General features: G+C 32.9%; 1 protein-coding gene across 1 annotated transcript; it reads left to right on the top strand.

Annotated features, from left to right (window-relative positions):
• Nucleotides 1-10: 10 nt before the first annotated feature.
• LOC131854798 (tumor necrosis factor receptor superfamily member wengen) lies at nt 11-18,307 on the top strand. Its single transcript, XM_059205959.1, has 4 exons — nt 11-288; nt 1,542-1,998; nt 7,543-7,668; nt 18,116-18,307. The coding sequence occupies exons 1-4, from the start codon at nt 271-273 to the stop codon at nt 18,175-18,177; spliced, it is 663 nt and encodes a 220-aa protein (XP_059061942.1). The 5' UTR covers nt 11-270; the 3' UTR covers nt 18,178-18,307.
• Nucleotides 18,308-18,736: the final 429 nt, after the last annotated feature.

Genomic DNA, 18,736 nt, shown 5'->3' on the forward strand with positions numbered 1-18,736 from the left:
CACGACGCCCGCGCAACACACCGCATGACCGCAGACTTATTCCACGTCGCATGCGAGACGACGCGCCGCGTCTCTACCCACTTTAAACTACAAACTCTACGGCAAATAACGCTATAATCCCCAACATTTTTTATCGACTTATGGATTTATCATGGATGTCCGGAAGTGAATAAAATACAAAGAATATAATGATAATGTGATTAGTGAAAGTGCACTTTCTAATTGATAATTTATTGAGATGTGGTCCTTCGTAAACACTTAACGATATACATGATTATAAGCAGTAAGGTAAGTCGACATTATTGTTATAAATAACTAAATAGACACAAGTATTATCCAGAATATATAGCGTTAGTTTTACCACCTTGAGTAGATACCAAAATCAACATTTCCAGTTAAGTAAATAAACATGAAGGTATATTAACTGAAAAGATAGTAAATCTACCTACGCAATGACTTGAGCCGTTTGACCAGTATTTCATGTAAAATTCTAAAGGTAGAGTATAAATATTAGATATCATTTTCAACACCTAATTTTCATTAGGCACTGAAATGTTAGCAACTTCCTCAGTCACAGTCGTATTACATAATATAAATAACATGGACATCAAAGAACGTTGAAAACTTTAAATATTCTTATAGGTAAATTAAATATGAAAAGAACACATTTACATGTATCATAACTCTGTGATAATATCTACCTAAATTATTTGCATAGAGGAAGACAATTAATATTTTAATAAATGTATCACCCACTACTACATATACACCCACTACCAATTAATTACTATAATAACATAATGCTGCTAAAGGTGCGTTACAGAACTTATGTATTCACAATATTTTTAATTATACCTTAGAATCACAATTAGTATTTACCTACTACCTGCTTTTATATTTGTCGCCATAACGAATAGCAGCCGAAGTAAAAGCCTACCTAATATATAATGAGAAATTAAATATAGCAGAGGAACGAATAAAATATATGTACGTTGAAAATAAGTAAATGAGTAGTTTTTTTTATTTATGTGGTTGTATATTGGATCTCCTTTCAATACAGCGGTTGCGCTATCGGTGTACGCTCGCTAGTACCTATTAGGAGTGAAACTCAAATTATATACTCATTTACTTGTTATTTTGAACTACTCCCCATAAATCCAATCCGTTATCTCCTATTAATTTTAACGTCTTTCAACAACTTATTAATGAATGTTCAGAAATATTCTAAATTGTATTTTTATCACAGTTCATTTAATCAATCAGTTTGACTGCTCTATTAATTGCGCGCGCAAATTCGTTGTGTGAATACGAGTCTAAAAGTGGATTTAGTAGTTCATTCATTGGGCCAAAGGTGAATATGGAACCTCATTACAGTACATACATTATCAGTGGTAACACTAATCTTCATTTTTTACTCTTGCAATTTTTGACAGGAACAAACACATTGCTAATGCTTGTATGAAAATGATGTAGGTATAGGTATTTATTTATTTATTTTTATTTTAAATTTAAGAGACTAACAAAACTCGATAAAATTACAGGTAATGCGAGGTGACAAACCCAAGCTGTGTTTGCTGGTCGCAACACTAGCATTCGGGTATTCGTGGGCGGGAAGCAGTTGCGAGCGGAGAGTTACCTGGTGGGATCGTGAACGAAGCGCATGCGTGCCCTGCACACGATGTGACAAACACCTCGTGGTCCAACTCCCCTGCGAGCTACACAGAGACACCATCTGCCAGTCATTATACCAAATACATATATGGCCCTTCTTCGCACCCACCAATGACACCACAGACAATAGTGACCCTAGTGATTATGAATACGAATACTCGGACTACGATAGTGAAGTGAGAGACAACCGTGTGACCCAATGGGACTTGCAAACGTTAAGTGTTATACTAGCCGCTTCTGGCTGCATCGTTTTCTTCATAGTTGTATTATATTTATCGCTTTCTCATGCTAGGCAATGGAAAATACTCAAGCAGACCCTTCAGTCAGGTAAGAATGTGTATTAAATATTATTAAGTTACTAGCTGTACCCGCGTGCAGTTCGTACGCGTGGAATTTAACTTTATTATTCTAAATTAACAGAAATTTTCTAAAATAAAAGTAGCCTAAGTTACTCTTTATTACATCAGCTATCTGCCAATAAAAGTCCCGTCAAAATCGGTTCAGCCATTTCAGAGATTAGCCGGAACAAACAAAAAGACAGACAAAAAATGTAAAATTTATATTCATATGCATGTAGTAAAAAAATCAATTCGGTTATTTCAATATTACAAACAGACACTTCAGTTTTATTTATATGTATAGATTTAACGAGGTAGACTTTGAAAAAGTCGTCTGCGTGGATACCTCAGTCTGACCTATTTCAGCCGCCAATCACCATGCTTTCCAAGATGTATTTCGGATGACAGTATTAAAATTACGGATTAACAGACTTCACACCTTAGTCCTCCGGAATAACAATGGATAAGCTGTGAGTTGTTTGTCTACGGACAACGTCACATGATAACGTGATGTCCGTCGTCCTGTTCATGTTAGTGTATAGGCTACATACCACTTACTTACTCAGGTGGGCTCGTCAGCTCAGTTGCCATTCCAATTACAAATTAAGATTCATCTATTTTAGAATTCCATCACAGCTTAAAGAATTCCTTCTTCCTTCAGAACAAATCTACCCCTGATTTTAAATCGCCCTTATTATAACGATACATGTGTCCTTTGTTATATTGTTTGTGCTTCTTTTTTACTGTATGTTGCAAATAAAGTATATATTATATATAATAAGTATATTATATAATAAGTATATATATATTCTATCTATCTATCTATCTATCTATCTAAATCGCTGGACACAGGATTAGCCTACCAGATGGTTTAGTCTACGATTATTACTTATTACCTAAGCCAGCGTACCTAGCATAGGATTTTACTTTGCGTTTTCCTCATTTTTCTTACACTCGTGTATTTGTGCTTTTTGCGATGTACCGGAGTTGGAAATGAGTGGTGACACCATATTATTAATATACCTACTGGTGACAGAATGTATTTTTACTTCGTGACCACGGCTGTATATTTATAGGTACCTAATCAAAAGGGAGCCAACACAATTTGGGTAAAGTCTCTACTTAAATCGTGTTAATGACAAATGTGATACTTATTTATTCTTATTAGATATACGTAAAAAATGTCTGCAATAAAAATATAATGGGTAAAAATATTAGACCAATGGAAGGGAAACCACAGTTTTAAATTCTTGTCTCTGTCTGTTTGTATACATAACCGCGTGAAAAATACATAGGTATATGTATTATTAGTTAGAAAGTCCAAAATTAGAAGTCCATCTTAAAATAGGCCCTACTGTGTCGTAGGAAAACATCTTATTAATTGTACAAAAAACAAGAGCGAGTAGCCAGCAGATAAATATATATATATATATATATAATTTAAATAAATTACAGTATTGTTTATATTTAAATTATTACATTAATTTACAGTCCATACAAAGGTTGATTACCTTTTAATTCAGAAGATCCTTAGTTTAGGACCCTACAATAACCAACAGCAAATAACAGTTGGCGTTAGATATTTTTTCCAACCTAATTAATTCTTTAATAAACTAAAAATAATTAATAACGAGGTGCCCTAGTAACAAGCGAGTATCATTTATTATTTACATGTGCCATTTAAAATTTATAATAATAATATTCAAAGAAATCTGTACTTTTAATAATGAAGAACATCAAAGAACATGAGCCAGACGAGTCAATCAAACTTCTAACGAAAACAAACAAAACGTACATCAACTAGTTGGATGGATGTTTAATTTATTCTACCTCTATTGTGTATTATGATAGAAATGCCACTAATGTCGTAAATATTAAAGTTTGTATGTTATTGTCAATCAATGTTGAAACTTAACAGAATACATACAGATAGCTCAGACAGATATATACCAATTCTATTGTTTCTACAAAATGCCTTGTTATCCATTACGTACTGCTGTTGTCAATAATTTTAATTTTAGAACTTAAAAACTACTATGTAATATGGCCCAATTAAAAGTTAAAACTCTGAACCGCACCTACCAAATAGCTTGTAGCAAACAACAAACTTCAAACAAAAAATTGTTCATACAAAATCTTAAACCTATCAATGTGGAGCTAAATTGAGAATTGTTAGCAATTGCGTTAAATAATAACTAGCTACTCGCCCCAGCTTCGCACGGGTGTACATATATTATATATATAAACCTTCCTCAAGAATCACTCTATTAAAAAAACCGCTACAAAATCCGTTGAGTAGTTTTAAAGATTTAAGCATACCAATGGACGGACAGACAGCGACAGCGACTTTGTTTTATACTATGAAATGATTAGCGAATGGATTATCATATAATATAGTTTCATGGTAGGGTGTAAACAAAACTACATAGTTAATACGCTACATTTGAATTCTCTGCAAATGAAAAGTCATGGACAAGAAGTACATTATAATCAAGTGTCTTATGCTGTCTGAAGTTCAGTACAATTAATAATTTCTAATATACACATAGATATATCATATAATCATATAAATGAGCTCCAATTCTTACTAAATGAACGACTTCCATAGCGACAACATTGTTACGATGGTTGGCCGTGAAGTATAGACATAAAATGCCAATCTTACTCTGGGTCATAATTAGTTTTACCACATCCTAAAAATCTGTAATGACTGGCTATAACTGGATATTATATATAATAATATATATAATAATATCCAGTTATTGGAAACAACAAACATAATTAGATCGAATAGCCTATATTAATATATTCGTTACTCCATAATTTTATAATAGTTATCACAAATTTATACGATATAAAAATTTGTAGCATACATATAGTAGTGTGTATATGTGTAAATCTTGTAAATAAATTAATTACCTATATATAATTATATATATTATATACTTAAACACACTATTGTTATTGCTTAACTGATGTAAAAAATGCAACTAAATTTATTAGTAAAAAAAATATTCAGATAGAAAACTTATACGTTTATATTTTTATCACTAACTCTACCATCTAGTTCCGATAGGTTCTTTAGTTGAGGAACAAGTAAGGATAATAACTAGTACATTTACATTTTTTTATATCATAAAATATCTTTAAAAAAAGTGAATCTTGTGTATGTTGGAATTCAGCTCACTGGCAAAAAGTATGTGTAGGGAAGCACTTTTATGGTGTGATTTTACACATTTAGTGCGAAGAACTGATCACAACAGTAGAAGCTCCTTGATCTTCCTTTGTAGCGGTCAGTCTTAAACTATTATTATCCTACTACCATATTACGAAACGTGTTTCGACTATAAATGAGACGTATGCATACAATTAATTAATCAATAGGAGCTAAGACGCTCCGTGATAACCGTTTGATGAATACTGACGCCAAAAGGACTTAGATTTCTTTGTGAATCGAGGCTGCTCAACCAAGCCAGACGACTTCACTATAACCCGTAGGCAAACTATAAACTGGACCCTATAGAGCAAATTGAAGACATATTACACGAAGCTACTTGTTCATGATTTTAAAAACAACAACTATACTCCATAATATTTTAATGGGACAACTCTACCCGTACGTAAAGTAGTTTTAATATAAATAATAGGTAGTCCTAAACACAAATTTTGCCCTCTTTAATATAGTGTTCCTCTGACAATGCCAGCACCAGGAAACAGTAGTAGCGATGTTATCATACGTTGACAGGCTTGTTATTTATCCAAGTAAGCAATGGTACTGTTGCACGACACAGCCAGTTTGCCACGTATGGAAAAGATTTTTTTATATAATTAGAATAGCAATAAAGCTGACGGATCAGCCGATGGTAAGCGGTCAGCGTCGCCTATATACATGAACAGCACTACGACCATCGCGTTATCATGTGACACCCGAGAAACCACGAATGCATTGCCATTTCAGAGTACAATGATGTTCTATCTTGATATGTTACTACCTCAGCTATACTCTGAGATAAAAATACAGCTTACTGCTTGGCGGCAGATTAGGAAATGTCTATGTCTAATTAGGAAAATATTAAGTATCGATATCCATATCACAACATTTAGGTAAAAAAATATGTTTTATAGTTTTAGAGAACGACTCGTCATATTCGACCCCGTTATTAATGTACTTATGTAAACAATATTACCGGGCCTAATAATCCTACAATAACCACATTTTATACTTACCTCTACAAACTCTACAAGAATAATATTTATCATGTTACATCATTCAGAATATAAACGTTACCTCGATGATTTATTTATTCAGGACCGACGATTATCATCACCTCCACGTAGACGGTACTGCATTTATTACACATTATCCCAAACGACGACACTATAAGAATATTTTTAAATAGATATTTTCGGAAGTTGATAGCGCACAGTTTTCTTTATTCTACCTCGTCACAAAGCATATATTACCTAAATTAAGTATTTATTGCACTGTGTTAAAAAGTAGATTATTATTAATAGGAGTTTTAGAAATTTTCATAATGAAATAATGATTTTATTTCTAAGAACTATTTTGGTTTTCGTCTACAATTCCTAAATATAAAATCTGAAATACTGTTATTCTTTAATCTACAACTCGGTTCATCATAACGTGTAATGATGAGGAATTAATGATTCTCCTTTAGATATATGTAGTTTTAAAAGAATTTTCTTGAAAATAATTCTCGGATCCGATTTAACTTTATTATATACTCATCTTTTAAACAAAACATTGAACGAAAACAAGATTGTTTATAAGAATCACTCATCAGTGAAATTTATATGAAGTGAAAATCGTTATTGACCCAAAAAGGTGGGCGTTAAAGATCATAAACAGTGGAAACATCTTTTGTTATGAGATCTTTCATCATATTCTGTTAGTACGGCAATAAATCTAGGCGGGCATACGATCCAACACACGACGACGACTAGCGCGCGCCGGGCCTCGTGTAAGTAAACAATAAAGTTTGTTTGAACATGTGCGCTACTAATTTTGACCTGGCGTGTAGCGGACCGCCCGCGTAACAATAGCTAACGGTTTTTTCATTGCATTGCCTATTCCTAAATTAGAAGTATCATTAGACACAATTTAGACAGGTTTGTTAGATTCATTTGTAACCAAATATATCAGAGAAATACCAGGAATACAAGCAAGTTTCATATATTGTAGTTACATCGTCTATAGGACTAGCACAGAGCAGAGAAATAACTTACTTCTTTACTCTGCGCGTACTACGTACTGTCAGAAATCAATGAGAAAGAATACCTAATCTCATATTATAAGAACTCAAAGATAGTAGAAGTTATTGCAGTACATAGTTACAGAGTAAAAATATAATTGACAAATGAATCCTCTCGAAAACAATGCACGATGGGTACCATGGGTATCACATAACGTCGTGATATTGGTCAGTCATTATTATTATGCTGCTCACATACGCAACCGTTGCCATTTTTCATCAGACCGACTACGTATCCAATTTCTTATTATTTCTTACAGACATGAAGGACCTAACAGCGAAGATAAAGCTGATGGAAGCGGGCGGCGAACCTCCATGCGAACCACCAACACCCACCGATCATCACATCTATTGCAATATACACGTTGGCAAAGATGCACTCCTTGGTATGTTTATACATTACTAAATAATTTCAGCTAAATATCCTATTTCGCTGTTGGTTTATATATTATTAGTTAAATATTTGAAGCAGATAGATGGAAAAATCTGTAACGTAAAAAATAAAACATTTTACTGACAGTCAATTCACTAAACATGTTTTAATCCAACGTAGCAGTGGGCGAGTCTAGTCTAGTCATATTATCTTTAGCACGCACTATTGGTGAGCAGAGATTCGAAGTCATTAATTACCACGAAGTATTTTAGGGATAGATATTATACCTACTACTATTTAGTATTTTACGACTACAACGCTCATTTCTACGAATCGTGATAGAATTAATAGATCATATTCTCAGAAAATGAACCAGCGTTTGTTAATAAATTCTGTCTACAGCACATAACACTTTAGAGGGAGCTGCATGTATCTATAGCATTGTATAATTTTCACGAACCGTACCGGCACGGTTGCAATGAAACCAAAAGCATTCCTGAACGCCTTCACTGTACTCGTTCGCTTTTCGGATGGAGTGCGTAACCTTCACAAAGCGGTTCCGAAAAAGGAATGTTTACACGGTCATAACTCTCATTAACGTTGCTGAGTCTCGAAGATCTCTCTGGCGTGATGCCAGACAAGTTTAAAATACTGTCTCGCACTGGTAGCCGTTGTCTGGCGCCCGTGCCCGTTTCTTATTTATTTTCGATCGGCATCTCCCAGAGGTCATTTTAGCAATAAACTCTTCATCTGTAACGTCTATTCGATACACAAGTGTTGCCAACTCTGTCTTTTTTTAATCAACATCGTATCTAGTATATTTTAGGATCATTTGTCTTTATTTATCATGTGCAAATCGTATATCATCATCGTCTTGCCTCTATTCTTTTATTTGAAGTTGCGTAGGTGGAGATTCAGCAATTTCTACCTTCTTTTACATATAAATTATATCATTCACATAGTTGATGAATCGTTTATATTAGGATAAAGTAACAGGTTACTTATTCTATCGTGGGGAATTCATATTCACAGAGTACTTTACTAGAAATGAGGCCACTACAACCTACAACCTATTACTTACATCCATCTCCATCCCAATAACATCTTATCATAACTAAGAAGTAGGTACTAGTAATAAAATATTCAGTCCATGATAAATATACGTAGTGGACAAACAATTGCTCTGAGGTGGGTCAGATTCGTCCTCGTCGTAATCGAGGCCGAGGATTCCGTCACGTGTGTAGGATGCCGCTCAAATTTTAATGGACCTATCGTAACCTCGTTATCCTGAAGTACATATTGTTAACATACTATGTTGCAATACGCAATCACTTTCCAGCGCTTTAATAATGTACTGTTGCATAGTATATCAAGGCATCTGAAACTTTCTATAATAAATAACTTGAGAAATCATATAATGTGTACATCTTATTAATTATTAATAATATAAATGCGAAAGTTTGTGAGTATGGATGGATGTTTGTTACTCTATCTATACGCAGAAACTACTGAACGGATTTTGTTGAAACTTTACAGTGATATAGCTTGTACATCAGAATAACACATAGCCTATAAATTTCACGCGGGTGAAACCGTGGACACAGCTAGTATATCATACGGCAATCACATTCTCATTAAAGTATCAATCAAAAATTTAATTTTAATACAATGTGAAAAATTCTGGATAGTTATCAAATATCTTTGGACTACATACAGTACTATGACATAAAAATCAAACTGAGTCCTAAAGAATTTGATGAAGTTTATATGTTACTATTAAGTTATAGGCTACTCTGGAACTACTGGTCAAAAATAGATGAATATAATATGTGAATGTATTATGATATATTTTGTTAATAATCTCTTTTTTTATGAAATAGGTTAAATCATATTTGGAAACTTCATAACCAACTAAATATGAAGTAGACGTTTATTACATGTCTAGTATTATAACTTTTAGTTTTAGTTGGAAATCAGAATTTTTAAATACGATACTTACGATACTTATTTTAAATATAGAACTGTTTTTAAAGTAATCAAAATCTAGCGCAGTTAATAATGTTCACTACAGAAGTTTTGTCAACGCCTTTATACTCGTATGTCTGTGAATTATTGTTATTTCCTTACACTAATGTAATTCCATTAAATAAATAAATTTATATTTTAAAATTAAAATAATTGAAATCAATGGGGTTAAATTTGGTACACATCAACCAATTCGGTTATACTATAAGGTTTTGTGGACGTACAAATAAAATCAACGGCTCAGAATTTATTTGCACATCCACTAAACCTTTGTATAACCGATTACCAAATGATTATTATTAATTTTAAATTACAAAAACGATTTTTTGAAGGTTTTAGAATTGAGAAAGGGTTGTTGTTATGTCTTATTATTCGCCTGAATTATGGAATTTTCGATACTTTTCAAGAATAACAGTAGTAATATGTTGTTAATCAATACGAATAGAAACGCACGGGATAACTGGGAAGAACAGGTAATCGACCCTAGGTGTAGAATGCACGTGCGTTGATTAAGCGGGTTATTTGTAATGCAAGCTTGTCGCCAAGACGTCGACCGCTGCTGCTTCCGCCCCGTAGGGCTTCACTCGTACCGCCGGGAAGGCCAACACTTCCTGCTTACAACGAATTTTGACAATTAATAAACCCATCGATTGAATTGGGCTGTTGAACTTACTTGATTAGAATCACCGCTAAAAATATATTATAACATCTAAAAATATATTATAACATCTAATTTAACTTCGAAAAGCGAACTACATTTTTACTTTCTATTATGTTTACCAATCATCCGGCATTGAACTGGTACAATTACTGGTGATATCTCTTTCTAATTTAATTTTTTTTATGTAATTGTATATAAAAAATCGACCAAGTAGTTTTACCCTCCTCTCCGATTGATCTCCCAATACAAACGGGGATCGAAATTACGACGCCGAGGTTCGAACCCCTAACAGTGCCTTAGACCAAGGTTGTATTCGTCAGGCCAGAGTAGGCCTTCAGCCGTTTCATAAATCCACGATTTGAAGTGCTATCTGCACTCGCCCCCTATCATCTGATGAAGCTGTAAAGACCAACTACGGCCAAAAGCATTAGAGTAGTCCGAGAAAACAAGTATTTTTTTAAATTTTTTACTTACGAAGAAAAATATAAGCCTAGTGTACAGTGTTTAGAATTTTAGAATGTGGTAGAGTCACGGAATAGAGTTCTACATGCGCTCTACATAGAGCAGCTACATGCAATTCTCGTTTATAACAGATTTAAATTGACGGCATGAGTAGTATTTATAAACCATTTACGTATGTAAATGGTTTATAAATACTACTTTTACGCAGTTTTATGCAGTTCTAAACTGCATTTATTACCTTAATGGTCCTTGCTGACAGTTACCTTTCTTCGCTTATGCTATTGGAGAAATTGGGAAAACCATAATTATTATTTGAAATTATAATATTCGGTATCTACATTAAGCACTAGCTGACTTTTTTCTTTGAAATAGAGAGCACAAAATTTTAAGTATAACTAACCACAATACATTTATTTTCCACTTAAATTAATTAGGTAAGTTGTTTCTGAGGTTATCGCGTATAGATAAAAATTCTAGCAATCATTGCTTTTGGTTCAGTTACATTGATCAAAATGAATGAACAGAGTTATTTATTACAATCAAAATAAAGCAATCAATGGATTAATCATTTTAGTATATTGATAGCAATGTGCTATTCTACGCGAAATTTATAACCACATATATATTATCTTTAAAAATATTCAATATTACATAGGTATTGTGTATACCTTACCTATGCATTTGTACTAAGCAAAAGAACTTGGAATTTTCCACGAAAACGCAAAACAACAGTTTTCGTATATTCGGTGTTTTATGCTTCCTTCCAGTTATAAATAGAAAAAGTTGCAAAAATGTAAGCGTTTATGAAAAAGTTATGTATATATATACTGGTGATGCGAGAGATTCACACAATCATAAAAAGTAAGCGTGGGTGTCAGGTCAAAAAATTTCTCAGAACAGTCCGCTAAACTAGCATTCACGTAAACACGCAGAGAACATTAGTCTCATATAGTCACGTAGATGATTACGTATAGGATAGCATGTCGAATGAAACGGTCTAGTCTATATGAAGTGTAAGCTTTGATATAGGAGATAGATCGTAGAATCTTACATAACATTAAAATCTATAAGTTTCATTTAAATATGTGTTTACGGGAAAAAAAATATTAGATATATTAAATGACTTAATTCTGTAGACTACTTGATGTTATACTAGTACAGTATTTTAAATGTGGCGGACATTTGAATAACTTAGATTTTGATGGAATTCTACTTAGAATTCCATCAAAATCTAAGTTATTCAAATGTTCGTTTATAATAAAAAAATACTATTAAAAATAGTTATGTCAAATGTATTTGTTTAAAAATATTTTTATTTTTATTCGCTAGAATATTTCTCATTTACAATATAAAGTGAATTGACACTTCTTTAAACATGACATATAGTTATGTTTAAATAAATTATGGTTGGTTTTATTGTTAAAGAATCCATAGTAAAAGTAGTAACAACAATCAAATGACCGCGCCGTGCTCACGTTCAACGTGACCGGACTAGAGTGCAGCTGTAGTTTACATATCTGACTGGAAAACTTTGTTTCCATTACATTTTTATATAAAAATGCTTTGTAAATAAAAATATTATTTTAATATTTTTACTAACATAATTAAATAAATAACCCGTGTTAAACCTGATAAACTTTCAGCTCTTGGTACAGTTTGGGAATTCATTCGTGTGAACATTTACGATCTATCCTTTGATTAAAGTAGCTACATTGTGTACATATAATTTAAAATAATATATATTGTAAACACTGTAATTTTCATAAAACTACATCGAAGTCTTGAAGACGTCTATTACAAACTTAGCTCTCCGTTCTCGTCCTAGTCCTAGTCCTATACCTACACTTACATGAATATGTACGTTACAAACCGTTTGGTACCTCGGGTTTAAATTTCGTAATTCCATTATTCCTTGTCTAATTTCAAAATAAATGACTAAGTTTGAGGCTTATGTAATTGACATTATATATCTACTATAATAATATGGTATCTATAAAAATCACGAGTAAAAAAACGGATGAGCCGTTTTCGCAATATTTAACACATGATATATTCTATTATCAATCATATATCCAAGATAGATTTATAGGCATACCAAAATATATTTAAACAGTACCTATAAATATATATAGACAAATTTAATGTTGATATCTCCATGTTGAATTCTAACAATGGAAACGCGTCAATACCCCGAAATCAGGTGATCGCACTGGAGACCACCGCCGATCCTTTATTCATATCCCACGACTATTGCACACTATTTACTCTTGACGATGCGCACCTATGTCTTTTATTTACAAACTATACGAATAAATGTGAAAGTGAGCATTTTGTTTGAAAGTTCTACCTACATATTTCAACCAATCTTAATGAAATTGGATTTCGATAAGAAGAAACACCAACCGGCCTTAACTCAAGAGAACGTCACATATCTATTAAATCTATGATGATCATCATCATCATTATAACAAGCTATTATATTCCACTGCCGAGAGAAATATTCATGAGAAGGATTTACTCTACTTTTACCACGATGGATAGAATATATTATTCTGACAGAAAATGGCCCAATGGTTAATATTTTCTTTTCTTAACCGCTGTAAATATGCAGTGTTATAGACGACAAAGCTAAGTATGATAAGAAGTGATAATGTGTTCTTACCCCAACCTCACATAATAAAAACGGTTAAAGCTATAGAAGTATTATAAATGCAATGTGTGTATCTGTTATCGTTTCACGACTAAATGACTGAACAGATATTAATGAAATTTAATATGTAGATTTATATACGAGGACGAACATATTTTATTACAATAAATACTGTAGAAAGGTAAAAATTTGTGCATAAGTAGTCGCGATGAACAGCTAAGTAGTTATCATATATTCGTAAAGATTGTTGACTGAGAAAAAATCTCTTCTCAGAAAATTCTAGAACAGTTAGATGATTACTTTTGAGAACTGTTAAGATCGTATTACGTGATAAGATTCATATAGGTATATATTTATACCTTTCAAGTTAACAATGGTCTCGTATAAACGTTTGACCTAATTTATGCCATAAATACTTTTAAAAGTCGGCAGATATAGGAAAAGGATTTTATACGTAATGTTATATTCATAACACACGTAAGTACCTACACCACTACATTTGACATTTAAGAGTATCCATTTTTTATATAAAATATCTAATAAACCAAACTCTATATCCATCTATATCGTATATATACTTTAAAAAAAATATGTAAATATCTTCTATTCTATTATTCTTGCTATCAACAATAAACTAACAGTAATAATTATCTCGCCGAATTACTAATTACAGATATGTAATCAGATGTACATATAGATACAAGTATCACAAGGTAGAAACAATAAAAGTAAGAAGTCTCACGTATGTATATTGAATGGTAGATGTAGATTTCTCTATCTAAATGTATATTTTTGACGCTTACGATGGTAGGTACTATGTACATCTGAATAATATGCATCTATAAAAAATCTTCATCTTAGGAACGGATGTAGAGGTAAAAACGTGCGTCACGCCCGGCCCCATTTCACTCCGCGCCAGGAAATGGCCCAAAAGCTTCCTTTCACAAGGCGTTTGCGCAGTCAATAATAGATTCCATCAATTATACTTGAATTTAGAGACCGATCGTAAATATGAAATGGATGAACCGATGACGTGCAAATCGATTAACTTAAAGATTGCTTTAGTTTTCTACGAGTAGATAATTAGACGAGGCGTAAAGTTAAATCAAATGCTAGTATTTCTTTTTAGCCAATAATAAATTTTATGTACATAAAATAAATATCTCTATACGTTTCACACAGCAATAAACGCGTGATAATTGCAGGATTATGTTCAGAGTTCCGTTTCGTGATAGAATCAGCAGTATCGACCATATCCGCAAAGCTAGGGTGCCCGATAAATAAAAATAATAACTAAGACTAATTCATATAGTGCCAAAAACTATTTTTAAAAATACTAAACAACTGAAAGAGATACTTTAATACATTTTTTGTATACAGCCGATACAAACAATCGAGGACCGAAACCGATCGAAACCGCGACCGTCGAAGTAAGGCGGTGTCCTAATTAGGTGTTATTTGTAGAGACTAGTCTGCACTGGTAATTATTACTATTTATTTACTACTAGCTGTTCCCGCAACTTCGTCCACGTGGAATTTAACATTATTTTTGTAAAATAAAAGTAGCCTAGGTTACTCCTTATTACATCAGCTACCCATAAATCCCGTCATCAGTCCCGTCAAAATCGGTGCAGCCATTTCAGATATTAGCATGAACAGACAGACAAACAAACAAAAATTGTAAAAAATGTTATGTTGGTGTATGTAATTTATTTATATTTACATATATGCACGTAGTAAAAAACGGTTGTTTCAATATTACAGACACTCCAGTTTTATTTATATGTAGGTATAGATTGTCAATCTTGCTATTTAGCAGTTTGTATTTGCACAAAATGTGAAGTATGATTATCCATTTGTTTAAAAGAGCAACACGCAAGTTTCTTGGTGTTTTCAAGACTATTCAAAAGAAATTATCTTATTAATGAACTTAATATAAGCAATATTAAGTTTACTATTAAGACTATTATATTCTATTCTAAATCGCTAGATCCCTGAGGCGGTCGGAACAGATAGAGGCTAAATGATTTAATGTTGGCACCCCTGCGTCCAGCTACAATGAAATATAACACACACCCCTGTTACCCTAGTACGGTGTTTCCCAATTACAATTACAATTACAATTCGCGTACCCCCAGGGGTACGTGAAGATACATCAAGGGGTACGTGCGTCTATCAGTAAAACAAACATACATACACACTCACAAACTTTCACATTTACGATATTAGAGTGATCGCTATAAGGGGTAGGCAAGGTATGAGGTCTTTTTTGAAGTAGTACATAGCGAAAACTATTTGGGAACCACTACTCTAGTCCATTGATGACTTCATGCAACGCATTTTAATGTAGTAATGCAGGATTATGATAGTTCGGAATAGACCTTACGTTCAGTAGTGCAGATACAATTAATGGTAAAAATCGTATGTGTGGTCTTCCTACAAGTATCCTATATATCATTCCTACAAGTATGTAGGTATCTCAAGTTATTGAATTCTAAGAAACATTAATGCACTTTAGTATACGTGCTGACCAAAATTGGTTCCTTTGATTTGCATTTGATAATAAACAGCATGGGAACAGAGAGGTTGTGAATATCAGGCCCGTGTATTGAATATTGAATTTGCTCGTGTATCTCCTTTCCTTTCGGCGTCCGGAAGTAATCCGTGGCTTTATGGCAAACGTCTTTAAAATTCACGGCGTAAAACTTGATGTCAATATATTTATTGCTGCATGCTTATTCATACCTTAAATGTTTGTAAACGATGGAGAAAAACATTGTAACAAGTAATATAAATTTACATGTATACATATTGTATATAACATTAATTTAAACAAATTAAAACATGTAAGTACCTATGAATACAAAAAAATATTAAATTATCCACTATCATACTACTTTATATTTAAAAAAAAATAAACATACATATAAGATACTAATTCCAATCCAATTGTAAGCAACTATACAATTTAAAAGATGATTTATTATTATAAAGAATGTATACCAAAATACTTATAGGTGTTAGAGAACACGTAGTACCTACAACCTACAAATACTTTTCTTGTAGTACTAAGTAGTTGAGATTAATTATTCCGTTTTTCTTATTTCTCGTTCAGTATATGTAGATAATTTTATTACCTTACCTACCTCTACTGATGTTATTAGTTGCTAAAAAAGTACGCGAGAAAATTAGCAATTGTAATTGACTCTAATCAACATACAGACGAAAACACCTACTGAGCTATTAAAAATACGAAATTCTACGAATCAATGCATAATTATTGAAAATAGAAGATGAAAGTTTGTAAAATACAAAGTATTTTTTCTTATATGTGGTTAATCGGTTATACGGCTAAACTCATTTTGATGATAAATTAGACAAAAATCTATTTCTAGATGTAGTGGTGGTTGTTATTCTTCATTCCCTAAATAAATAAAGTGCGATAATAACATAATAAAATATTGCCTAATAAAATTATACTTAGTATAAACGACCCATAAACTGACAGCGAGTGATTTAATGTGTTTGTATCGCGTCATTAAAAGGCGCAAGCGTCAACTGGCGAAATAATAATACCGAGCCAGACGAAGCGAAGTGTTGCATTTGGCAGGCTAGGTATTGGATATCGAACTTGGAACATTTCAATAATATTTTATACGTGTTACGACGATGTTTCCAGGAAATGAGAACTGAAGTAGACTGTTCTCGCAGCTTCCAGTGAAGCTGCCAACATTGGCTCTGTTTATAAACAGAGCTAACATTTGCTTATAGAATATCTAAACTCACGTAATTACCCCGGAACACTATTAATATATTATAGATATAATACAGATTTGTTTACTTATGGATATGAATATATGAACACAGAATACAGGAATTATCAGCGAATGTTTTGTGTCATTACACACTAAAATTATAAAATTGTACAAATTATTTCCCAATTAGTTTGAATGTATAATAGTGCATTCCCTTGGGTTAATTGAGCTGATTTCATCCTCAGTATATCGTAGTACCATAGTCGCTGGCGGGAACCCACCAAAAGAAAAAATCATCTTTCAATGGTTTCCGGCCAAAATCAATCATTAGATGATTCTTAAAAAATATATTCGTAACAATTATGCTTCGACTCTTTTAACAAATAGAATAAGTAATACACATACATACACCTCTTCAACAGTTGCAAACTGCATGCAAACAAAAAAATTAATTTCCGCACAGTTTTACGATAGGTAGCCACGAATAGTATCGGCAGCTGAAACCCGGCGCGCGTTTAGAATATCTTATGCACACGCTGTCGCCGTAAATTCAAATATGGTCGCTGCAAACCGCAATTAGCATTGACTGCTACACAATAAATAACTTTTACATAGCAATCGTCGAGTTACGTAATAACAATTGCAACGTAGTTTTTTTTTTAAGTTTTTTAACTTGGATGATATAAAATGATGCCCCTGCCTAACTGAGAGCATGCACTGACAGGACACCAGTGTAGGATATTAACAGAGATGAACATGAAGTCAGGTCAGTTAGCTCATCGTGGCGAGTTTACCGGGAATTAACAACGATGGTTTCCAGGAAGGAACGCATGAAACATTGCTAGCAATGAGGCCTACCTTATGAGCGTCTTGTATACTTTAATAATTTTTATTTTCATTGTTTCAGGTCCAGCTTCTTCTAAAAAAGGACTAGGCAACGTATACACGCAAGATAAGCATCCCAATTGATCGTCTTGACCACCGATTTATAAATAAGTAAATAATAGTGCAGTAAAAACGAGTTTGACTTGACAGTACCTGGCGAACCTCAAGAGTAATGACATTATACATGAGGCAATAAATTTCAAATGAAATAAACGACCCAAAATTATATGCAGTTTTATTTAACACTAGCGGTCCGTCCCGACTTCTATAATAATAATTATTTGACTTATTTTTATTTTGACTCTTACAGAATATCAAACATAATAATAAAAAATGTTTAATTAAACTTATTACTAATAATTAAAATTAATTATGATCGAATTTCGACCACTGGCTGGCCACTAATGTATGTAAATAGGGTGGCTATTGAGCGAAATGAGCGACCACTTCGTTCTAGTCATCAAAGTGACGAAGTAGTAGACAGGGCGACTCGATGACCAATGATGCGGGCGACGCTACGTGGGCGCTCCCCAAATAGATTCGTCCGTACATTATGTATGTACGATGTACAGCTACAGTTAGGTGTGGACGTCGGAATATAATAAACTACTTTAACACCACGTATTATTGCAAGAATGCAAAT

This window comes from Achroia grisella, unplaced genomic scaffold, assembly GCF_030625045.1.
Source record: "Achroia grisella isolate CSIRO2021 unplaced genomic scaffold, CSIRO_AGI_Agris_v1 utg1245, whole genome shotgun sequence".
NCBI classification, from domain to species: domain Eukaryota; kingdom Metazoa; phylum Arthropoda; class Insecta; order Lepidoptera; family Pyralidae; genus Achroia; species Achroia grisella.

Bases quoted from the DNA above. Each gene is read 5' to 3' on its own strand.
- LOC131854798 (XM_059205959.1), top strand. The intron at 1,999-7,542 runs GTAAGAATGTGT...TATTTCTTACAG, and splicing joins CAAGCAGACCCTTCAGTCAG to ACATGAAGGACCTAACAGCG. The intron at 7,669-18,115 runs GTATGTTTATAC...TCATTGTTTCAG, and splicing joins TGGCAAAGATGCACTCCTTG to GTCCAGCTTCTTCTAAAAAA.